General features: G+C 41.8%; 1 protein-coding gene across 3 annotated transcripts in view; it reads right to left on the bottom strand.

Moving 5' to 3' along the window:
* Positions 1–25462, bottom strand: part of ephb2b (eph receptor B2b) — a 159137-nt gene that overhangs the window by 95746 nt on the left and 37929 nt on the right. For all 3 annotated transcript variants that reach the window (XM_037776455.1, XM_037776462.1, XM_037776468.1), the window contains exon 2: positions 2357–2436. In XM_037776455.1, coding sequence (XP_037632383.1) covers positions 2357–2436 — 80 coding nt within the window. The remainder of the gene's footprint in view (positions 1–2356; positions 2437–25462) is intronic.

The following is a 25462-nucleotide window of genomic DNA, read 5'->3' as shown; positions in this document are numbered from 1 at the left end:
GCCGGTGTTTTCGGCTTTGCCATCAAGAATAATGAAGACGTTTTGCTCGTCTGGCTGAGGGACAACATAACTGTCATTTTGCATAATTAAAAGGAAGAACTGCCTTGCAGTACACGCAGACAGGGTTGTACAACTTGATTTACAGAAGCTCCACTGCAATATTGTTTCACACAAATCACTTCTAAAAAACCTCCTGTAGGGAGTTGATTTTACAGCTGTGCTTTACGAGATTTCTTATAATAATAATTTGATAGGCGATATTCAAATATGCGGAAGAACACCAACTGCCGTAGCGTTTCTGACTTCATATCGCACTGTGACTTGATTGCGTTTCCATTGTGTCTCAAAGTATCACATGTCAAGTTAGGATATATTTCATGAAGCTATACAGAGTAGTGAAAGCCAACTGCTGGCGCGGCGCTCCGCTGGATGTTACTGATCCACCGGCTAAGCCCGATGAAGCCATGCATATATGTGTGTAAGACAATAGCTTCTGTAAAGCACCTCTCGCTGTTATACTGAGAGGGAGAGCGAGCTCTGTTTCCACACCTGTTGCCCCGGGCCATAAGGGACAAGCTATCTCCATCGCTCTCACTCTTCACTTTCCAACGGGCTGTGCTTTTGACGAGCTCAGCCATATCATCATAAACTTCAGTGCCCACGCTGATAAGACCGAACCTATACCTGACTAAGTCCGGGGGATTAGGGACTTGTTTGCATTTCATTGCACCCCAAGAGAGGGATAGATCATAAATGCGTGCGGAGGTTTTCAGGAAGGAGCATGGAATTATCTGAAGTCAAAGCAGGAAATAAGAAAGTCCTCATAGATAAGCCTTCCAGTCAAACTAAATGTGAAGATATGTTATTTGGAAGAGGAAACTACCACGGAATCAGGCGGTACACCGCACGGAACAACGATGATTCTTGAAGAGAGTCTTCAAGTTTGACGTTTGGACCTTAATTTCACCTCAATTTCACCAGAGTGGGCACTTTTTAACTGCACAACAACTAGTGACCCTTCTGGATTTCTGCGTGTATTCCACTTTTTTAGTCCGAAGTTTCCACTTAGTATTAAATCTGATTATGAAATATGGTTTGGGTGAATGTTTTGCTGAATCTTAACATTTTGCAAAGATGAAAGGAAGATGTGATGTAAACTGCCTTTGGAGTCGGTATGTGTGCATATAAGCTCTCTCTGTGTAAATTGGATCCAGAGCTGGCGAGAGAAAGGGAAAGCGGCCGTCTTTTTGCTTGCGTATTGATTGTAGGAATTAGCGGGGAGGAGACAACATGCCCTCAGGTTGGGGGAGATGAAGTTATTCTGAATTATTGCTGGACGACTTTGAAGTTGTATCATGGAACTGTTGGAGGCCAGCTCTATACGCTGCGAGTTTCTGCTTCTTTTTTAGTGCAGAAAGACGCAGCATGATAATTCAAACCATCTTTAATACAAACCACAGAAGCATAAATAATTGAATAAAATCGGCAGTGGTTTTTTGAAATGCACCAGCAAATAAGTCTACAACATTTTTTCTCTCTTTTGGACTCACTCTAAGAAGACTAAATCTTGTGGTGGGGGGAGAAGTGAAGGAGACTGAGACTATGGTTTTGGCCGACTTTAAGTGGGCCTGGCTTGCATGTGGCTAGGAGGAACCGATGCCCTGGCAAAGCATGTGGAAATACTGTGCATCAAACACCAACAGGGCCCATATAACACATAGCTTCTAGCCTGGCATACGAACACACGTACTTAGCTTCGAGTTTATGATTGTTCATTCTTACTGTGTTTGTAGTGAAGCAGAAAGTTCAGATCAGGTTAAAATGTACAAAACCTATTTATGGAAGAATAACCCAAAAATGCAAAAAAAAATGCTGGTGAGTATTCACAACGTATCCTCATACATCGTATGATATCTTACAAAAAGTTAATCCTAATTTTACGTTAAGTTTTATTATGAATGTCCTGCAATGTTTGTCAATTTTCACTCATTACATGCATACAATCTTTTTAAAATAAACTTCCGTCTTCGTGGAGTTCACATCTAACTTTGCCGTTGGATTACCCCCCTGTTTTTGGGGTTGGGGGCCAGGCCGGCTCATTACATTAATTGATCTTTAACCTTAGAGTGAGAAACCAAAACACTGGCTACCAACAGAAATAAAGTCATCATGGGGGACTGGGCAAATTTACACATTAGCTGCACTTTAACATCTAACAAAAGAGAGGGCCACCACACACCTCACCTTTGTCACAATGAAAACATCCTAAAATGACTTGCAATTATATTATTACCTAAATAATAATCTAATTAAATCAAAAGCAGATCGTTGTGAAAGTATAGTGCATGTCACTTACGCTATTGTCACTGGACCCTGACACGGGGTAGACCGTCCAGCCGAGCTCCGCTGTGGCTGTAGTGGAGTCCATAAGTGTCTCTGTGGAAAGAAGTGAGGAGAGGCGCTGGTCAGATAATATACTAAACACATGAAAATGTTGCTGCGGTTCAGTGGAAACCACTTGAGTAATACAAATATTTTGAAAGGCAGAACATAAGTTTGCTCTATAAAATGTCAGAACAAAGTGCAATGTCCATTTTGTCTGACCAACAGCTGAGCACTCAAATTTAAAAATACAAAAGTTTTTCTTAACAAGCATTCTGAGAAGGAGAATATAAGCAGAAGAGCTACATATTTCTGAATATCATAAAGGGGTTGTTAACAGGTTTCAAAAGGTTTTCTTGTCAACTTTATTTTATTTATTTATCTACACAGGCATTAGAGTGAAACAATGAATTGAGTAATAAATTAGAAATTAGAGCTGCAACGATTAATCGATTAACTGTCATCTATTAATTTAATCGCCAACTATTTTGATAATCGATTAATCGGTTTGAGTAATTCTTTAAGAAAAAAAGTAAAAATTCCAGCTTCTTAAATGTGAATATATTCTGATTTCTTTACTCATGACAGTAGACTGAATATCTTTGAGGTGTGGACAAAACAAGACATTTGAGGACATCATCTTGGGCTTTGGGAAATACTGATCAACATTTTTCACAATGTTCTGACATTTTAGATACAAAGCAACTAATCGATTAATCGAGAAAAATGATCAATTGATTAATGGACAATGAAAACAATTTATAGTTGCAGCCCTGATTTTCACAATCCTCTGATATTTTATTGCCTAAACAATTATTTGGAAAAATAATTGACATAGTAATTGATAATAAAAAATAATGTCTGGGCCTACTACGAAGACCCACGATACAATTCATGTGTTAAGAAACAGAGAGATTGCTATAGTTTCATAAGAAGTTAGTTCCATCCTGGTCAGCAGAACTATGCTATCATTCATTGACTTGTAGGCAAAAGAACAGGCTGGAAAAGCAAATCTCCACGGTACAGAGGAGGGGCCACCCTATACGCCACGGATTAGCTGGTGGAAAGAAACACCTCTGGTAATTGGGGTCAAAGAGAATGTGCCTCCTGTCTGTCATGACGTCCTCTGTGGCACACATTCCACCAGTCTGACCCAAATGTCTGTCATACGCTTACTGAACCATCCATACCGTCACCTTCTTCTTCCCCTCTGTACCCGTGCCCTCGTGCCCTCTTTTTTTATTCCTGACTTCATCTCAGCTCTGCTTCTCAGAGCGCAGGTCTAATGAATTTCTCCTGCTGATTAGGCCTGTGTCAGTCTTGTGCTCCAGTGCTGAACTGCAGCAGATGGGGGAGAGCGTTCGTCAAGTTTCGGGGGCATCAGCTGCAACTCCAAAATGCCACAGAGGGATTTAGAAACCCCCTCGACAAACACGGCTACTAAGCTTAGCAGAAGTCACAGCCAGCAGGTCTGGTGAACAATTGCATGCTGTTGTGGGCTCTTCATATTGGGGTTATGAACTGATTGAATTGGTGTGAGACAGAGGCCCCCTGAAATCAGATAACATGTAAAAGTTTTTAGAGAAATGTATTACAGGCGATGAGTGAAGGAAATCAAAGATAGAGGATCTGAAGTTGCGTCTCGCAGGGTTTTGTTTAACGCAGCTCTGTACCAGCTTGCAGAATATTTTAGAGACTTCCAGTTGTTTCACAACCCTGGCTTTCCTCTGATTTATATTCCAGCGCAAGCCACAGCATTTAATTAACAGGCTCCACACGCATCGGTTTATTTCAGGGCCTTATGCTGACTTTCCGCGTCTCACCAGCACTACTCACAAAGCATAATACTAGATCCCACATCCTTTTCAGTTATCACAAAGCCCAAATCGTATAATTAGGCAGATGAGACTGCAATTGAGCAGCTATTGATAACCTTGTGTGTGACTCAGAGCCGAGCAGCCTACATGGGTGTTAGGCAGTGAAATGGTAATTATCCCCCATAATGATAACGATAATTAGTGGAGGAGTAAAGTGAGAATAATGAACCCCCTCTGTGATGGTTTAAGAAGTGTTTTGGGGGGAACAGGGAGCGATTTCAGCCTGAACGTTAACACAGACTGGGTGACACCCATCTTTCTCTTTCTCTTTTTCTGTTTGTAGCCATACATTCCCTCTGTTTCTGCCTGATTTCATTTCCTACCCACCTTTCTTCAATAACTCTCCTTTCACTGTTTTACCCCATCTCACCTCTTTCTCCTCCCTCTTCTCTCCCTCGTGCTATCAGTGGCCCACATGCTGGACATGTAGTACCTCACCCTGAAAGACTGATCACTTTTCTTCCTCCTGCTGTCTACACTTCAGTCCGGGCAGCCACACCGATTCATTACCTCCCGTGGAGCAGAGCAGCACATATCTCACGACTGTCAGCCACCGCCTCGTTCACAGTCTGAACCCCCAGCCGTGGCGGAGCGCGGCCGCTCAGCGAGACACGTTGGCTATTAATCAGCAGGAGGACAAGGCGCAGACGTTCTCGCCTGAATCCAACCGCAGGAATCACTTGTTTTCTGTTTTGTGGGCACAGCATTTGAATTTTTCTCACTCATGGGACTGGCAGTGATGTGATCTGATACAGACACTTGAGTGTATGGACACACTACCCCACTGGCAACATCTACTGTGTTTGCACTATAAGCTGTACTGTGTATAATGTAAAGTACACCATAAGTTGATAAAGAGTACCAGATGTAATCAATCTGTATGGTCTATTGTTTACATCCTAAGAAAGACCATGTGAGTTTAAAACCAGGTGGCATTTTAAACCCTTACACCGGACTAAATAAAGGCTTTTATGGTAACTTTTCTCCTTGCAATGACTAAGAGTGTATAAAAGAATATTTTCTTTTCTGTGACCATATTTTGCAACTTCACTTCTGAAGGTGGACTCGCTCCATGTAAAATTGATTAAGCATTTGACAGCACAATTGTTTTTGGGATTTGGAGGACTTAGAAAAAGGTATTTACTGACAAACTTTTTATAAAAGCATAACTTGTAGCTTTGTTTTAGGACTCGTTATTTTCTGTGTTTATAACAAAAAAACACTGATTTTAACTTTACAAAAAAAAAACAGTTTATTTGCAATATTAAAAACGGGTGAAAGTCATATCCTTTTTACTTATTTATAGGTGCACAATCAGCAACATACAGTATTTGCATTTTCTCCCCATTTTTCTGTTTACTTTCTAAGTATTTTATGAGTTGTGCTCAACGAAAGACAACCTTGTTACTGATGCTACAGATGCAACCACCTAGAATTTCCCCTGCTCCCAGCCGAAGGTTTTTGGCTGCCAGCCGGTTCCCAGCCAACTTCCAGCTGCTGGGAGTCTCGCCCACTCCTCCTGTTTCCTGACAGGGCGTGTCTAGATTCCATGCCTATTCATTCAATGGCATTGCACCACCATGAGATGGCATTTCCTTCACAAAAAAACGTAAACCAAGTGAAGTACACTGAAGTATCATGTTTCTTTGTTTAGGCCATGGTTTGCACAGTATGTTTCTCAGACTTACAGTGGTTGCAGAAATCTCAATAATGTTTGCTTCCCCTCAGTGGTCAATAGTTATTATTCACATATGTTTAACAGCATACACCCTGATTTCCAGTGGTGCTGTCAGTACTGTACAATGTTGAGGTACTTGTACTTTACTTAGCAGTATGGTGATTTGTTTACTCTTTCACAATATTTTTTTTTTTTCCAAAAAAACAATCTAGTATTTTGTAGTGTATCCCATTAAAAACTGATGACTCTTACTTTTTCTCCATCATTTAGTAAAAAAAGATTCTTGCAGTTTGCTCACACTTATTATAAAGTGTAATATCTGTTTGTAGTGTAATGGATTTGCACAACACCAGAGTGTGATGTTCAGGAGGACACATCCAGTGCTCTAAGATCTGATGACAAATGACAGCCACTCAATTTCCCACTTACAGCAGTAAGTGTCTTTGCATTATTTGTGTGGCGATGGAGAGCGATGCGTAAAAGTGTTTTAACTGTTTGAAGCTCATGGGAAAATGGCCTCTATGCTGGCGGTCAAAGGCAGCAGCAATACTTCACTGTTTAGCGAACAAAGGACTGTTTTTAAATATGAAACATTAATGTGCAAAAACCTTAATATATTTTCTAAAATTACAGAGAGTTTTAACAATACTAGAGTAAATAATTAAAGCATGGGTGTCTTTTTTTTCTATTTTTAAACTTGATACCCTCAACTGAGGAGGGGGGCTATGAATATGCAATGAGACCTGGGAGTCTAAGAAAAGCCTACTAGGCAGTGAGTGCTTCCTCCAACACTTCCTGAGACTAAGGGGAGAGTTTAGTGCTGATCTGAGGGAGAGCTCTCCAGTGAGAGGCTGTCTGAAGTGACAGGCGGGGGGAGAGGAGGGGGGCCGTGGTACTACAACAACACTCTTCTTCTCTAAGAGGGGTCAGTGCTGCATCTCGGCTTTCTAAAGAAAGCAACAGCATTTTCAATGAGGGATACAGAGAAGAGTTGTTCACAGAAGAGACATTTCAGCTCAAACAACCACAGCGAGTAAGAAAATAAACATTTTTACACAGACGGACAAAGACTGAGAGGGCTGAAAAGTTATCTACAAGCCATTGTGTTGCTGAATTAATAAATGAAAGCAACACAGGATATGGAGAGAGCATCTCACTTAACATGCTGCGTATATGCTGCGTTTCAGATCATTCACTGTCGGTTTAAAATATATTCAAACAGTCACTTTCTCTGCACTAGGCACGGTATCCTCGTGGTTATATTATTTATTTTTGCTGTCAGACCACTACCACTGCATTGTGAATTACGTTTCAAGGGAAAGATATTTTGTCGCAGATTACGTTTGTTTTTGACGTATCACAAACATTTGTAATGATAGTCTGCAAAATCCGCGCCGGGAGGAGGTCGGTGTAGATGGATGGGTCAAACAAACACAGGACTTTCAACCAGGAGACTGCTGTTCAGGTCCCGTCGGAAACTAAAAGTAACCTCTTACTTGATTTAACCATTTATTTATATTATTTTATTTTATGATTTATATAATTTTATTTAATTACATCTGTAGCTTAATAACGTTACAGTCATTAGAGCTGCAACAATTAATCGATTAAGCGATTAGTTGTCAACTATTTAATTAATTGCTAACTATTTTGATAAATGATTAATCGGTTAATTGAAAAAAAAAGTTTGAATTCTCTGATTCCAGGTTCTTAAATGTGAATATTTTTTGGTTTCTTTACTCTTTTATGATATTAAACTGAATATATTTGAGTTGTGGACAAAACAAGAAATTTGAGGACACCCTCTTGGGCTTTGGGAAACACTGATCAACATTTTTCACCAATATCTGACATTGTATAGACCACACTAACTAATCGACTAAGCGAGAAAAATAATTCAAAGATTTATCAACAATGAAAATAATACTAATTTTGTTTTTTTTTAATACCTTTCCCTCAAAACATAATTGAGAATTTTAAGTTTAGTTGTATGGGAACATAATGTTGTAAGAGACCGGCTTGAAAGTACACCTTCCAACTCATACAACTTTTTCCCCAGGCAGGGAATGCAACAAGTACAGATTTCCAAATAAATAGACACTTTCTGCAAGTGCATACATGCTGGTAGCTGCTTGTATGTAATCATATTGTTAAATGACTGACATGAGATATTTCTCCTCCTTCCACTCTTTTTCTCAGCATGAAGAATCCGATTTGCTTTGCAACTTATTGCATCACTATTGAGGAAAAACCCTGCATGTAAAATTACTTTGACATGGGAGTTCAAACCAGAATCAAAGAGAATATACCCATTTTCTAACAAACAAGCCTATATTTGGGAACTACAGTTTAATGAGGCTGTTTTGAAGAAGCAATTGACCTCCAAAACAGCGTGAAGCAGCTTGGAGGCATGACTTCTTTTTTATCTTTCTCACCAGCGAGACTGTAGCCTCTGCTCTCTATGGAACAAACATTCAATTTAACATCGACATAAACCACATATGGTGCTTTCCGTTGTAGTGATAATGTCAGCTAACAGGGCTAAAAAGCAGCTAAGCATTCTCCCCATAAAAGCCATGCTGGGTAGAGTTCAGTTTAACCACTGCTGAAGGGCGCATGTGCATTTACTTGCATTTCACTAAACACCTGAAACCAGAGTATTTGACGGCAAATGTGGGAAGGCTGTGGTCTGCAGTGCAGTTGCAGAGTAACATGAGCAAGCTGTTCATTGTGCTAAAAACAGAACCCTATATAGTGGACCCGGCACGGAAATCTGCCCAGATTAAGGGGCAAGGCAATGATATACCCCTGAGGGGGGCCTGTGCAAGTGTAGAGACATGATTCATAGCTTTAATGATGGACAAGGCTACTGTATGGCCTGTTGGAAAGAATAACAGTCTGTTTCATTTAGAGGGAAGAAGTGGATGGAGCCCCTGGTCCAGATAAACTCAGCTCAACTTATCTGTCAGCACAAAGCTGTGCCCATTAAGGTACAGTGGAGCTCCCACTGTCACATAACAGCATACCCCTGTGTGTTAAATGAATTCTTAATCCCACGTTTACAATGAAACTGGGGCTTTGTGGACCATGTGGCACTGGCCCGATCCCAAGAAGCATGGCTTTTTTTCTTCGTTTTCAAGAGTCAGAGGCAGGCTGGCACGTAGCCCTGGGTATCCAGGGCGCTACCCGGTGTGTCATTGGTGAGACATTGCCCTGTCAGGGAGATTCATGTGGTGTGGAGGTTATTGGTGGGTACTCAAAAGGCAGGTTTGGAGTTTCGGGGAGCGATGAGATAGGGCTCAGAGTTCAGCCCCACCTCATCAGGGCTGCAGAGTGCTGTGTTTTCCAAGGCAAGGAAAGATGAGGTAGGAAGTTGGGTAGTTGATTTTGGCAGAGGACAGTGCAGTGTGAAATATAGTACCACACGCACATACACTAACGCACAGAAAGTAGAGCACTCTCAGAGCACTAACTGTTGACAGAATGATACAGCATGGCGTTCCCAGGGGCCCCGGAGCAGGATGTACGACAGTAATCCCTACACAGCCGAGCTGTGTTATCAGTCAGTGTAACTTAACTTGTCAGCAAGGCCAGGAGGGCAACAGCCAAAAACAAATGTAAGAAAGCAAAAACTACTACTTGATGTATGACTGAGGAGGCTTTCACATCAGGGACCCGAGGCCGGAACCGAGTACACTTGACCCCCAAAGTCCAGTTCGTTTGAGATTCGTGTGAACACCGTGTACTGTACTCGCCTCGTCAACGCCGCCGGTCTGCTCTAAAATCTGCATATGATTGCAGCACGCGCTCATCTCGTCCACTGAACTGCACGGCCATGGGTGATAAAGCAGGAAGGCAGTTGAGAGCGTTGTTTTTGTCTCCCCAAATATAAAAAATAATAGGCATAATGCAAATGTTGACTCGTATGGGCATGGGATGTTGCGATTGGGTAGCTCTTTTCTACACTGTAGCAACAACATAAACAAATGGCCCGTGGATGATGATGATGCAAGTGTACTCGGGTACAGAAAAACATTACTAACTACTAATGTTGTGAAAGCTGAGCGGCGGGGGAGTGGAGAGGTACTCAGGCAGTGAAATTAACTTTTTTGTCCACATGCCACCGTAGCTGGTATCTAATCTAATCTACCAGCCACTCCATAGATTACCATTGTTTTTTTTGGCTGGTGAGTGAAGCAAATCTAGCAGCCACTTGCATATTTTACCAGCATTTGGCTGGTGGCTGGTGCTAATTTCCAACCCTACACTCAGTCATGCGAGTAAATGCACCAATACATGTGCAGCGTTGTGTCATGTGCAGCATTGTCTGGTTCTGGTTCTGACTGTAACATCAATATTTAAATATCACTGATGCAACGCATATTTAAAAAAATTATGTATTTAGGGATATATGTTTTGCAGTTTGTTGTCCCTATTTTTTATTTGTTAAAAGTGGTTGCCACTGATGTCAATTTCTTAAAATGGTTGCAAATGGCAACCGGGAAACCCTTACTGTCAAAATGTTCAATAACCAGATACTGTATCAGTTTGCTGCATCTGCCACCATTGAATGTCTTTGTTCTGAACTGTTCAATTGCAGAGCCAATGAAAGTTGAAAAGATTATCATTTCGAGGCTTACGTTGGCTCGACTTCACAGCTGGTGATAGTTTTAACAGATCACAAGCCTCTTTTGTTCTAGGAGCAGCTCCATGATGACTGACTGAGGGCACCTGTGTGAGGATGTGGGCTGGGTCTATATAGGAGGCTTGTTACTCTGCCTACAGATTGTCTTAACTCCCTGACACAAGACACAGCTTTTTGTTTTCCCTTATTCTATCTTTTTTGTCTTTTTGTAAACAAATGCAGAATTCTGTTGCATCTAACCTGGTGTTGTGTCCCACATGGAAAAAGAATGACCATCTGGAGATACAAAACACTAGAGGGATCTACTAAAACAACAACTAGCAGCTCGGTAAAATACAATTTAGCCCACAAGCTCGCAGGAACAATTCATTTTCAACAACCCACTATTAAATGAAAGGCTGCAAATCATTTTTCAGTAACTGTCACTGTCTTATCTCACCTATGATTACAACACCCCATTGTCATGCCAATCATTTGAAAGTAGAGCTTTTCTTTCCATATATCAAGATGTGTTTTTGCCATTAGCAGCACCTGTAGGTGTGTCATTAGCGCAGTTTCACCATTAAAATGTAGTTAGTTCTGAGTGACACCATATTTCATGGCAGAAAGACATCAATGTACGCAATAAATTGCGAGCGCTGAACAGTCACCTGGCCAATCATAAGCTGTGTGAAAGAAACCTGACTAATAACACAGGCTAGGGGATTTATAAGCACACTTTCCATATTTCCCAAATCCCTGACAAACCACTGAGACCTGTTTAACAGATCAGTACATTTTAAATTCTGCACTGGAAAATTCTGTAAAAGTGGGTCCCACATTTTTATAAGCGGCAGCTGAAAAGAACACGCGTATGATTCAAAAAGAGGCCGCACTGGTGACATCCATCCATCCATCCATCCAATCCAATCATTTTAAGTGCTGCATGAGCACTGTGATATTCATCTAGGAGTGCGGTGGAAATACCTGCAGCAAAGTTAAGACAGGGATGTAAAAATCACTTTTCATCAAAGTGACAGCTTTTCAGATACCACTGCTAATTGAGTTGATGGAAGTAATCATCCCAGGCCTCTCACGCCTTGCCTACGAGCCATTAGTTAAGAGTGGATGATTAAAAGATGTACAAGAACGCAACAGAATCCTTTATTTCACGGATGTGTGGTCTTCAGATGAGGAATTTCGTTCTCTCTCTACTGTCTTTCTGGTTTTCTTAGTCTCTTTCTCAAACTCTCCCTGATCCTAGATTAAGGCTGGCCCACACTTTTCAAATCTCAACAGATGTTTAAAATATTAGAGAACCCACACATAACATGTTATGTTAAATTTAACAGTTTTTAACGATCTGGACAAAACAGCACACCACATACTAATAGATTCCGTTCATGAAGAACGAGTCCCGAACCGTGAATCTCAGTGTAAACAAACATGGCGGACGACGGGCAGGAAGAATTAGCTATAATTGTTTTTGCACTACTGAAAATGTACGATGGATGGATAGATGGATGAAGTCATGGAGACATCCCTCCATTTCTAAGGTCCATCTTACTACTACTTTATGATTCACGTTTAGCATTACCTCATGCATTAGCCGCCGCCGCCATGACGGCAGTGATTGTCCTTCCGCTTCAGTCAGTTTGGTTCTCGATTGGCCAGGGTTCTTTCCGAAGTGACGGCATCATCGGCTGTCCTCGGGGCTCCCCACACAAAAAAATCAGGGCTTTGCTGATGATTATTGGGAGGGGGAATTAGGCCTAAAATTGGCTTGATTCCCATGCCGTGTGTGCCCGGCATTAGGGAATAACAGCGCTACAGGCCCTGTAGTACGACCATGATATGCTTGTATTAGCCCAATAGACAAGATGTTCCCACCAGCTTAAAATATACTCAACTGGAACTGTGGGAGCAAAGGGACCCGTTCCCCCTCCTGATTTGTCCTACATGAGATGATGTCTGTGGTAGTCAAGGGAGCAGCTATCTCCATGCCAACCGTTTTGATTGGCAGATCTGGCAAATTGTGGGTTAGTTGAGGAGGTGGGTGACACCAACTGTGTGAGGGAGATATGATGCAAGAAAAAGCACTTTGGAGATGAATAAAGTGGAGACTGATAGGTACCAGTTCAAAGTGTATACGTTTGTGTGTGTGCACACACTAGTGTGGAGGTGTTTGCGAATTGTTGAATTATTATGACGGCCTATCCTTGGCTGATAAAAGGATTCACCCTCTATTTGATATCTCGCCGAACTACATCCTCCCACACAATGCGTGCCAAGTCAAGTCATTAAAGTCTGACAAACAGATCTAGTTTATGACCAATTCTACATCCCTTTAAAGAGCCTTTCATCCTCTGCAGGATCCTTTAAAACCTGCAGTAAATTCCTCTGCAGAGGCCCTGGAGTCTTGTCATTTGAAGTTTGGTGATAAGGTTGAACTGTTGACCTGCGAGCATTACAGCTCCCTGGTCGGAGACTAAAACACATCAAGGAACAATGTGTCCGTCAGTGTGTAAGTCAGACAGTGATTGTGATTTAGAAGAAAAATCATAAATCCTATAACTGGAGATATTCTCAATCACAATACCTCAAATACACAGGGATTGATTTCTTATCAAGGGTCTGTAAACAGTGAATTGTTAATGTAGAAAGTTTATGTTGAAACCAGGAGGTAACCTCTGGGTCTGAAAAGTGAAGCCAATGTGTAAGTGCCTTAAACTTGCATTCTTTCTAATAGCCAGCAGGGGGCGACTCCTCTTGTTGCAAAAAGAAGTCTGATTGTATAGAAGTCTATGAGAAAATGAGCCTACTTCTCACTTGATTTATTACCTCAGTAAACATTGTAAACATGAGTTTATGGTCTCTGACAGGTCGCTACCACAGCGTTGTCCGGTCTGGGAGCTGTCCGTGTTTTCATCTTACAACTTTAACCCTTTTCACAGTGTTTTCATTTCATTTTAGTGAACTAACTTTAATTTCAAGTTAATTGTAACATTTTAGCCGCCTAAAAATGTCTTATTCAGCGTTCGGTTGTACTTAGCTCCACCCTCTCATGTCAGATCTGGTTGCAAAAAAACAAGATGTTAACAGCCAAAATGCGTAAAGCTTCAAAACCGTAGTCCACAAACCAATGGGTGACGTCATGGCAACTACGTCCACATCTTATATACAGTCCATGGTTGCAACATGCTATACTAATAGTAAAAGCCAGCCTTCACAGAGACATTTATGAAGCCCACAATGCCCCGACGAATCAGTGAACCAATAAATTTGAGTCTAATGGAGTATGTTAGATGAAAAGAAACTAAACCATATTCAACAGCACACTGCAATTCCCCACGGCTGTCTGCTTGACCAAGAATATTCACAAAATGGAAATGTGCAAGATAGCAGTTTCCACTTCCCTTGTTATGCTAATTACAGGGAAGTATAATCTCCCCATTACTAATTCAACTCATCTAAACTATAATACATCGGGTAACCAGCAGCTTTTACAAATAAAACATACCAGAAATGTAATAAACGTGATATATAAATGTGATATTTACACCTTTTCAGTCTCTGTACCTGAGACAGGGAACCAGTCTGATAAATTTAGCTGTGTTTAATCCCTTTAAAGCTCAACTTTCAGTTACTCTATTTGAACCAGACTTGTACATTTAGCATTAGTTAAGCCCTTTAAAGCTTGACTTTCATTTGCTCTATTTGAGACACCCATCAAGACTGTTCAAAGATTTAACCAACACCCCGCTGCCACTAATAACAACTGAAGACCGCAGCTTGTGCTTGACAAATTAGTTTTGCATCTCATCATATATCAAACAATTCTGTCTCAAAACCACCTCACACGCCATGCTTTCTTTTTTTTACCCCAGATTTGGTTTCTGGGTCAAGTGCTAGGGGAGAGACTGAAAAGATCCTTAGACTTCCTCGTGTTTAATGATAAATGTGACTCATCTGGAGCTGTAAATGTTTCACAAAATCTAAATAAATGAGTAGCTTTTCCTCACTTCAAAACTGTGTTTGTCTCAGGCTTAGTTCTGATTACAAGAAATCAATGATGCAAACACCGTACCCGTGAAGTTTTGTTCCGAAATAATCAGCTTTTTGGAAATCAAGCCGTAATAGAATGTACAGCAACTTCACTGACGCAGTCGGGAAACAGCAACACTCTTAATTAGCTTCAGTAATACATTGGTTTCTTTTGATAGCTCGTGTAATGTATGCTACTGAATGAACAAACACTTGTTGCTTGTTGACCTTGCTCTATAGTCCATACACACAGGCACTCATTCATATAACCACTCATGCTATGATATCCCTATTCATACACACACCTGTGTGTTGGGGGACCATTAGCCTACAGTATAAAATGCAGGTATTGTTAAGTGTGTGACTCTGTGGCATTACCTTGAACTAAACAGATTCTTAGCTCTTTAAGAGGTGTTGATATATGATAGTAATGCCACAGACCCAATAGTGCTTTCAAAGGGATGAAAATAAGATACAAAATATGGTATTTAGTTTTACAATGGCCCTGAGAATAAATGGCTGAATAATTCAATACAGTGTATATGTATTGTATAATGTGTTGTGGGAGAAGCAGTTGTGTCTAACCAGGTCTATCAGCACCACAACCAGGGAAAGATTATAAACATAAATTTACTAATTATGACTAAGTGTCATTTTTATGTTGATTTTATCTGATGTGATTGGTAAAAAAATAGAACTTCTGCACTGTTTTGGCTGCAAAGTAACATCATATCGATAGAAGTTTAGAAGATTGTAAATGTGATGCATGCAAATGTGGAAAATATGCTACAGACTCATCCTTTACTTTTACTTTAAAGGGGCTTTATATGATATCCAGAGCATTAATATAGCAGCAAACAACTATTTGTTATGTAAAAATATGGAGGAGTGATGTCTACCGGAGCAGAGAATGAAGTCACTTTTGTCCATGTGAGCGTGCCCCAATGCCTAGCTCACAGCCGGTGCTCTGCACTGCTGTCATACATTGGTTGGTGCCAGTGTAGCGCCCACCCTCCAATACCAAGTCGTTTTCTTGCGGTGACTGAGATAAAATTAAAAGTTGGCATGCTACTATCAATTGTTCCATATTTGTTTATCTGCAATGTGAACTGGCAGCAACTGCATTCATCTACTTACAGGATTTCACCACTTCATTCTGTTAAAATAAACTGGCAATATATTTGATTGACAACGCCGCCACAGAAAGACACCTTGGCGTCAACAACTAAATCAAATGCGCTCAGAGTTAAGAATCCGACATCCCTGAGTAATTTCAAAATGAGTCAGTCAACCATTCAATCTGCCTATAAGCTGCTAATGACTAGTTTTCTGTTCTGTTTCCAGGTACAACACTTCCTGCCTGCTTATGTGTCATGCAGAGGAATTTGAAGAGCGTTATTGATGTGCGAGAGCATCACAGGGTCAAACTAGGGGAGTTGGTCTCTTGCCAGTCGATGCAGCCAAGAAAGTCATCAGATCAGTTGTTTCTCTGTCTGGGCTTATATCGCAGCCCCCCTACCCACACACACACACACACACACACACACCAGCACATCCACCTCCCAGACCTCCTGCTAGTTAATCAATGGCGTGATGTACTCAGCGAACATATTTTCTCACTTCTCCGTAGCTTGATGTTCGGGGCAGAATAATACTTAAGACAAGAGGTCGTAAATTATGCATGCAGATTAAAAAGCTAGGAGGCAGGTGCAGAAAAGGGAAGGTGCCGCATGCGGTGGAGCGACTTGCAATAAAATAGTGCCGTTCCGGATGATACGGTATTATCGTGTGGAAGAGGGAGGCTAGATGTAGGGGTGTAATAATGTGTATTAATGGGTATCGTTATGTGTGTTTTACAATGCCTGCAGTCATGTAGGAATGGTAAAAGAGGAGTGATGATTTATTCTCACTTAGCAGTACACCATAGACACCGTGTCTGCCCTCTTCTTTTCCTAATTTATCTCTCCTTCTCTGCCTCCTCTGTTCCGGCTCTCCTGTTCCATCCTCTCTTCTTTATTCCTCACCTCCGCTCACCTCCTTCCTCTTATCACCACTCCGGCTCATATGTATAGTTTACTCCCTGCCACCCCTTAACATTGCTTTATTATGCTGACAAGTCGCCCCATTTTCAGCTCTCGCCCCCCTATACTCCCTGACCCGAGGAGGAGGGGAGTGTACCTTCTACCAGCCGTGACTGTTTAACTATCACCACCACTGTCCGTTCACACCGTGCCTCTCCTCTCCTGATGGGGACCACACATTTCACATTGGTGGATTCCAGCCCTGTGAGCTATAGCTCCTCTCCCTCTCTGGATTTAGAAGAATTATGGGGGGGTCATGACTTCCTGGAGGTCTATAAAACAGAGAATGGGAGGCAGTGGAAGGCAGTGCCTCGGCCACATGCCTGCCTGCTGCACTGCCGGGGCCATTACTGCATCCAATCACACGGACACGCAGCAACAACAGGCCCTCGGCGTAACCCAAATATCCCTTACAGTACAGGCACCCCTAAAGCCCCTGCAATCAACATCCTCTTAATCACCGGCTGCACGGCACAATGGAAATTGTGTCATTAAGGCACCTTAAGGACCCTCTGTTAGTCAAACTTACATAAAGAGGGAGATATTGGATACCAGTGGAGCACAAACAGAGAGCTAATGGTTTCATGGTGGTCAGCTGCGAATGAGGGGGAAGACAGAATCCGAACGAGAGTGGGGAGAGAAAGAAAAGATGGAGGACACTTAAGCAAAGCTGGACAGACTGTGTTTATGTGAGGAAAAAAAAAACACCAGACTCATTACCATGACCTGTGTCTGTCCTCACAATGCTGCAGCGTGTACCCTTCATCTCCAATCAGGGCCAACCAGAGCAACATTAAACTGTTTTAAGTGTATTCTAAAAGAAATGTAAAGTCTTCAGGGACAAAATGAGGTCATTTGCCATTTCATAAATGTAACAGCGACTTGATTTACTGAGTGCACAACAACAACACAATGATACGAATCATTTTAAATTATGATAATTAACTTGCGTCCTTGTTTAACTAAATCATAACAGTTTTACAAGCAGACTCATCAATATTTTATGGATAGGGCACTCTGCAGCAAAAAAATTACTCTGTGTCTTTGAGAATTTGTCACACACAAAGTAATGCACTGTAATTCATATATATCCCACAAATTCAATTTGTATGAAATCCATGTAATCCTGAAGCAGGAAGTATAAAGAGCGAAACACCACGTAGGGAGGAGGTCGGGGTGGATGGGTAGGTCAAAAACACCAGACTTTCTGCTCATACCCAGTGTGAAACCAGAAGACTGGCATGGCCATTTTCAAAGGGGTCCCTAGGAAGACGTAAGATATCATACTAACTGTTGTATGAGGATACGTGGGGAGGGGGGTGGAAATAGACATTTTTGGGGGTTGGAGGTGACCACCAAAAACTTTTTGAGCTTAACAAGTGGTAATAAGGGTCAAAGGTACTTTGGTGTGAGAATGTATTGCTGAGGGACATTTTTTCAAGATGGATAAAAGAATAGCACTAGACATTAGAAAGAAAGTGAACCTTGGCTCACCCCGTTTGGCCTTGTAATCTTATACAACCAAGACTGCGCAAGGCCAGCTATGACTAAACTGAAAAATCTTGACTTTTAAAACAAGCATTTCCCGCATTAGGATGCTGTGCTGTGCACTATCAGGCACAACAAGTTACCTAATGTGGTATTATGTCGGGAACAGGAAGGTGAAGACCAGTCTTAACCCATTAAACTCAGATAAATGTTTGCATTTCAACCTGCAAGGTAAACAAACAGTGTCTGGCTCAAGTTAAGTCCAGAGATGCTTTGTGGTTCTCTGTGGAATGCAAAGTCCTTCTTTGCTCTAAAGCAGCCAGCCCCTCTGTCTGTTTGTTTTGTAGCCATTACAGCCACTTAGCCTGACAGAGCACTTTGTTTCCCTTATCTCCTGAACAGCTAAAACGCATAAGTGTTTTCAGCGTCTGTTCAACCTTGGGTTTAACTCCTATCACCGTGTTTACTCGTGACACAGATCAAAGACAGATTGCTTTTGAGCAAGCCGTTGTAAAAGGTACGGCGAACTTCGGTGTGCGAGCGACTTTATGGTTTCATTCCAACGGTGGGGAAAAAACAAAAGACATATTTCAGCACCTCTGACAGGTGAGCACAGGAGGAAGACATCCAAACAGAGCCGGCGGAGAGTAATAGCAGCAGATAGTGCTGTGCAGAGGAGGGAGGAGGGAGAGGAATATTTGTCTGTCTGAGTGATTTGCCTGGTGTGGCTCAAAGTCAGGACTCAGTAAGCAAGAGACTTGTCAACGTACCAGAGCAGCCGCTTGTTGCTATAGCAACTGGTCAGCGGGGTGCTGAGGTGTGATGGGCAGCATGTCATTAACAGTAAGAGATGACTCCATTCCCCCCTAGTCAAGATAGCGCTGCCTCGTAGGAGCAAGGAGGGACTCGTAAAGGAAGCTGGTTATCAGAGGGGAGATAAACCTGTTGGGTCACAGACAGCCTTGTCTCACCATCCAGGTATTCAAGGCTCTGGGAAGTTTGATTTTCTGTCCAAACAACGCCATCTGGGTTGCATTGTAGTCAACAGCAACAGCAAACATCTTAGTCTTGGCTGGTAGTGTTAAAAACAACAATTAAATCTTATTATGCAGTTCAAAACAATATAATTCCCAACACTGGCTCTATTCTTTTCTTAAAACATAAAAGCCCATTTGAAAAGCATGTTTTGCTCACACCACCAAATAAATTGGATGTGAAAGCGCCTTACTTCATCTGTTTAACCAATAGAATTGTTCCATAACAGCTTCACTTTAAAACTAACTCATTCTTACACATTCGGCCTCATATGAGAGGGGGATTTCTTTTCCCATAGCGCTGATAGTTAGAAGGGAATGTGCAGATAATCAGACAGTGACACGCACATGAAACTGTTTTATGTTGAGGCTAGGGATAAACCGATAGCGATACTGGATCGGATATCAGGCCGATAATGACTCAAATAGCTGGATCGGGTATCGGTGACAATGGGGACGATCTATTCAATTCAGTTTTCTGTTTATATACTAAAAACATTGCATACTGGAATTGTAATTCCTGTTTAAGTTTTGACCAATTTGTTGCTGCATTAAAAAGGTTTACACTTGAATTGAAATTCCTGTTAATTTTGAAGAGTCGCTGGTGTAAGATTTATTATTTTAATAATAAATAACAATTCAGTAAATTTATATCTATGAATTTATTTGTTACATTTTGTTTCACAAAGTTAGGAAAGCAATGTTAAAGTCAGATCAATAATGATCCCAGTCACTTCCACACAGTGAGGCATACAGATTATTAATTAAACACAGGTATCAGATCAGTACTCTGTATTGCTATCGGTATAGGGACGGAAAAAGTTGGATGGGTGCATCCCTAGTTGAGATCCTGTCTACACGTTTACAGATATTTTTTAAAACTATATTTTCCCCTCCGTTTAAAAAAAAATATCTGTCCAAACAACCTTCTATTTAGAAAACATTTTCGTCCACAATCGAACGCAAAAACGACTCCAAGCACTCACCGTAATATTTACATGTCACCACAAGTGAAATCACAAGGGTCAAGGAATTTTGTTAGCACCTTTCTCTCCCTTTCGTTCTGCTTCATTACGGTCAGTTCGATAACCGTTATTGTCATCACCCTGCTGTCTTCAACTGTCTCTTTACATACATAAATGAGGAAAAGGAGGTCATTCAGGTTCATGTCCATAGCTCTTCTGAGTGCTCCAAACCTCGCCTTCAATCGCCAAAAAGCACTTTCAATCACCATTCAGCCTCAACATGTCTAATGTGTTCCCTGTTTTGACCACCTGTGACTGGAACATTTTTCAAATGTAAAGTAGTGATTAATCCGAGCGGCGCTAACAAAATGTAAAAAAGCCGGTAATCCGCCATCTTTGTTATTGTTTCTGCCCCATGCTCATTACACAAAGCAACAATGGGCATGCAAAAAATGAGGAGAGGACATCAATGCTTCCCAAATGCTCTGTTTTAAACGTCCACACAGATACAAGGTAACCAGAGTTTTTAAAAATCTGCACCTTGGAAGGTGTTTTCAAAAACATCCGTTTTTGTGACTCAAAACTCCGTTGTCATGTGAACGAGAGACCAAAACGTAGAGGAAAATATCTGTTTTTAAAAATATTTGTGTAGGTGTAGACAGAGCCGTGGCTGCTGTTTCTGAGTTCTTTACAGATCTTCAGAGGGAGTCGATGCCTACAATGCTATGCAATATCTGTGCCAGGAGCATGAAGTGATTGTGAGCATCACATAAAATTCATCGAGGAACAGAAATATTTTTTGTTCAAACTCGACTTCCAACAATTATGTTTGAAACTTTTGGGTCTACGGAGACAATTACTTCCTGAATTGAGTCTTAATTGCCATTTATGTTCTTGTGTGCGAAAGTCCAGGAGACAGGATGTGTGTGTCTTTTCAGTTTGAAAACTTTGACAAAGGGGTCTCACAAAGCCTCTTGATAGAAAGGCATCAACAGGTGGCAAAGAGGAACACTGAAGGCACAGGCACAAAAGTGAAACATTCTTGTGTTGAAAAAAACAAAAGAACAAGTGCAGACGTGGGAACGGACAGGAACAAAATGATAGATAGATAAATAAACAGATAGATGGAGTGAAGGGCCGAGCCAGCTGAAGCACAGAGGGATTGATTCACAGGCGTGGTGCGCGCTCGGCATGCTAATCAAGCCTGGATGTGGTTGCAGGCAGGGTGAGAAGCGGGTGTACGAGGTGGCTTCACAGGCAGTCATTTGCCAGCATTCAGCTCCCATCAATATCAGGACCGATTAATGAGGGGCTAGAGGGGAGAGCAGAGAGAGGGCATGGAGGACTGGGGGGGGGCAACGGCCAGGTGTCGGAGGAGGCACAGAATGGGAATAAAGAGGGCGCGGGCAGTGATCCGCGAGGAATTCCAGCCGAGCGGCAACAAGAGTGGTGGGGGGGGGGTTCCTGGCTGCTACTCATGCACTGCAAGAAATGCCCATTAAAAAGCTGCACTTGGTTCTGTTTTCTCTTTATAACTCTCAACTTATCAGCCCAAATGATAGAATGAAAATGTAACACCAAAGAGCACACCAGGGCGAATAGGATAAAAAATTGAACTAAGATATCACCATGAAACTTCCCCTGTTGATTACTTACATTAACACTTTTTTTTTTGTATTACACGATTTCTAAAAATGTATGTTTAAATACGCAAATGAGGCATTATCTTATCAAATTTGTGCTAATTTGCACATGCATGTGGGATTTTGGATATATCTTTGTATTACTCCATGAATCAGAAAATACTATCAACAGCCATAAAAAAATCTATTTTCTCCATGCTTTTAGGAATAAAATTTTATATAAATCATACTATGAATGACATATGATCAAATCCTTCCCTTAAAACCTTCAGAATATAGATAGGAATGAAACTGGAAAGTTTAGTGTATGTCAGTGCTACTGAAGTGGAGATTTCTGGCACAAAGTGAGAAAAACCTAATTTTGAGAAAATGGCCTTTTAAAGATGTGGTTTGTAAAATTCCATACATTTTGCTAGACACTACAGGTTTAACTAATATATATCATCATGAAACTTCCCCAGTTGATTACTTAAATTAAGTACACTATTTATTGTATTACAAGTTTTGAAAAAGTCTGTTTAAATGTGCAAATGAGGCATTATCCTATGCTAACTTTGAGGGGATGTTTTCTTTGCACTAGTCTGAAAGAAGACATGTTATGGAAGCAAAACAGCAAAAAATCTTAAAATTGACCAGTGCAGGAAAAACGTTTTTGCCTGGGGTGTCTCCCCTTAATCGAAGCAAAGAATTGTAATAACTTGAATAAAGTTTTTGTGTTGTGTTTGTATGAAAATAGTATAAACGTTCTTCTAAACAGTGGTGAGTGAGAACTCATTAAACTCATTAATCGTTCTATGACATCATGTTATCTGGGTATGGAAAGGTCGGATTTTGGAGGACCATGAACCTGTGAATTGCCAGGTCCAGCTTAAACATGTCAATCACTTAAGTATTTTCACATCTTTATGGACCACAATTCTTAAAAAAAAGCTTAAAAAATAAGAATTTGTACTTGTTTCTCTGTGTTTTTGTCAACAGTTTTATCAAATCAAAATAATACTGCCAGCAGAATGTGTAGTGAAGAGGTAGTTTCTCGCTTGGTCTAAGGTCTAAGTCAGGATTGGATTACGTGACTTATTAAGGGTTTATTGCAGCATGGAAGATACAAAGACATGAGGAGGATAAAAGAAGGGGAAGCCCGGCTTGATGTGCATGCGTGTGTGTGTGTGTGTGCGAGTGTCTGTGTGAGGCCCTTTAATGTGTTGGGACTGAGGTTTAAAGGCTAAAATCATGTTTCGACCTTGAATAGTGCTCCTCCCTCCGGAGGGAAAGGTCCTAGTATGGATGACAAAGGGTCGTGCTCTTTTAGGCATCTGCGAGCCCCGAGGGTTGTGTTTTATTGTCGGTCGTGCCTGTTGTGCATGTGGGTGGCCGTGGCGTGGAGTTATGGGTGGAGTGTGGATACACATATAGGTGTTCGCATGAGCGAGTGTGTATGTGGGTTTAGTGCATGTGTGTTGGCACAACAGAAAGGCATTAGTGGTTTAACATGTGTGTGAGAGAGAACTGTGGGCCCATGGGGAACAGGGATTTCAGGGGGACCACAAGGGGGGGTGGGGACAGTCCCCCTCCCTTTCGTGCAATGACTCGCCAGGTCATGTGACCACTGGTTCTCACAGGGGCACTGGGCAGTCGGAAACAAGAAGGCAGCGTGTTAGGGCCGCATGCCTGTTTCATTGTTTGCGTGCTGGGGTGCCTCACTGCTGAATGCAGACAAATCAATCCTGAAGCATCAGCATCAACCCACACAAGCACAAACCGGACTGGCCGTGGCGGGGACAGAGGCCGCACTGTGTCGGCGCGTCTCTGGGAACTGACTCAACAGCAGCGGTGGAGAGTAGTACCTCCTCATCTATTTGTCTGTATGCCTCCTCTGTCTCTGGCTTTTCATTTGTCTGTTTCTCATGGCCGGGAGAGAACGGAAAGTATGTCTCATTGTCGTGCTCAAGAGTTCTCCATTTGCTCAAGGAGGTTGTAAATCCAACAACTAAAAGGAACTACATGTAAAAAATGCCAAAAGTACGAGTGCTAATTTGATATCCTCCGATTACATCTTCTGGTCCGACGCCCAGCAGTTGCATTCCTTCTGTGACAAAGTGCAAGAAAAGCGAGAGAGCAGTATATCAGCACGGTATTACCAAGGGTAGCATAAAAACTGTATTATATGTGTTATTAAAGGTAAATATTAACCAAGCAGACCGACTGGGAAAACACTCTGATTGAAAAGCCACCATCCAGGATCGCAGCTGGGGAAGGGGAAACATTCACATATACTTAAGCCTCAGTGCTTGCTAGTCCACTGGAATCAGTGGATTAGTGTGTCGCTCTATAGGGCAATGAGGTGATAGTTGTTAAAGATTAATGTCACTCATTTGCCCTCGAAGCCGCACAGGATCCAAACTAGAGATATACTGATAGCGAGGCCATGTTTCTGGCCAAAGTGGCTTACTGAACGATGCATGTATTCTGTGGCTTTTACTATATTTCAGAAGCCACAGAATAATTTGAAACCCTCGCTCCGAGACACACTCAAGCAGCCAAACCGATGACAGCAAAGTCTTTCATATTTCCAATCGCCGCAAGTTGAAGATATCGCAGATCGGTCGAGATAGCCTAACGAGTCCCCCAACTCTGGCTCCTGATTTCTCCGCCGTTGTGTCGGTGGTTATCGCAAGGTCAGCTTCAACCATCAGCTAAATTAAGCAAAATAAATAAGGGGGGTGATTCTGGCAGAACTCCTCTTGGAAATAAATGCCACCGCAGCTGTGAGAAAACCGCAAGACACAAAGGTCGCCTTGATTTCCAGACAGCTCAATGATTCCCAAGGGTGGGGACTGGGCCTGGAGGGGAGGACAGTGTTGGGAGGGAGGGAGGGACTGACTGCGCGACTCTGACAAGTCCTCTGTGGCGCCCGGTGCCTCTCTCTCTCCCCGGTGACCTGAGAGAGTGTTAGGGCCTTCGCCGAATAACCAGCCCCATCCGCCACATTCAGACGAGGGCTAAAAGGTTAATTGAACCTCTGTGCTGCGCCTTCCTCTGTGTAATTTACTGTGATTAATGCATGGAGGTTACTGTCAGACTCATTTACTAATTGTCCAAAGCGGGACGTAATTAACCACATCTGCAGAAATGTGTCTGGAACTGTACAGGCTAGGTAGAACACTGGGGCTGTGTCCAAGCAACTATGTGTCACTTAGTCAGAATACAACATTTCAAAACACCAGCTCTCTTGTTACACTGTCGGCCTGACTCAAAGGACCGCATGCGCTACAACTGCTGATGAGCTCTTCTGTAAAAAAAATCACCCTAGGCCTGTTCGATTATGGCAAAAAGCTTAATCAGGATTATTTTGGTCAATATTGAGATCATGATTACTGAACACGATTACTCATTGACTTTGGAAACATGCATTTAGAAAGAAAATTTAACCTACATTTCAAAGTTAAATGCAGCAATCTGGTGCATTTTGAGAGCAAAGAGGCTGGATCGATGAATATCTTAATGCTCTAGTACAGTGGTTCTCAACCAGGGGTCTGGGGACCCCCAAGGGTCCTTGAGGGAGTTCCAGGGGATCCCCAGAAAGATCGTGAATAATTTATTTTCACTATTTAATAAACTATAGAAGTGTGCCCAATGTGAGTAAGAG

Source organism: Sebastes umbrosus, chromosome 1, assembly GCF_015220745.1.
Source record: "Sebastes umbrosus isolate fSebUmb1 chromosome 1, fSebUmb1.pri, whole genome shotgun sequence".
Taxonomy (NCBI): Eukaryota; Metazoa; Chordata; class Actinopteri; order Perciformes; family Sebastidae; genus Sebastes; species Sebastes umbrosus.
The sequence above is the reverse complement of the archived record's forward strand: the minus strand, read 5'-3'. Positions and strand labels throughout refer to the sequence as shown.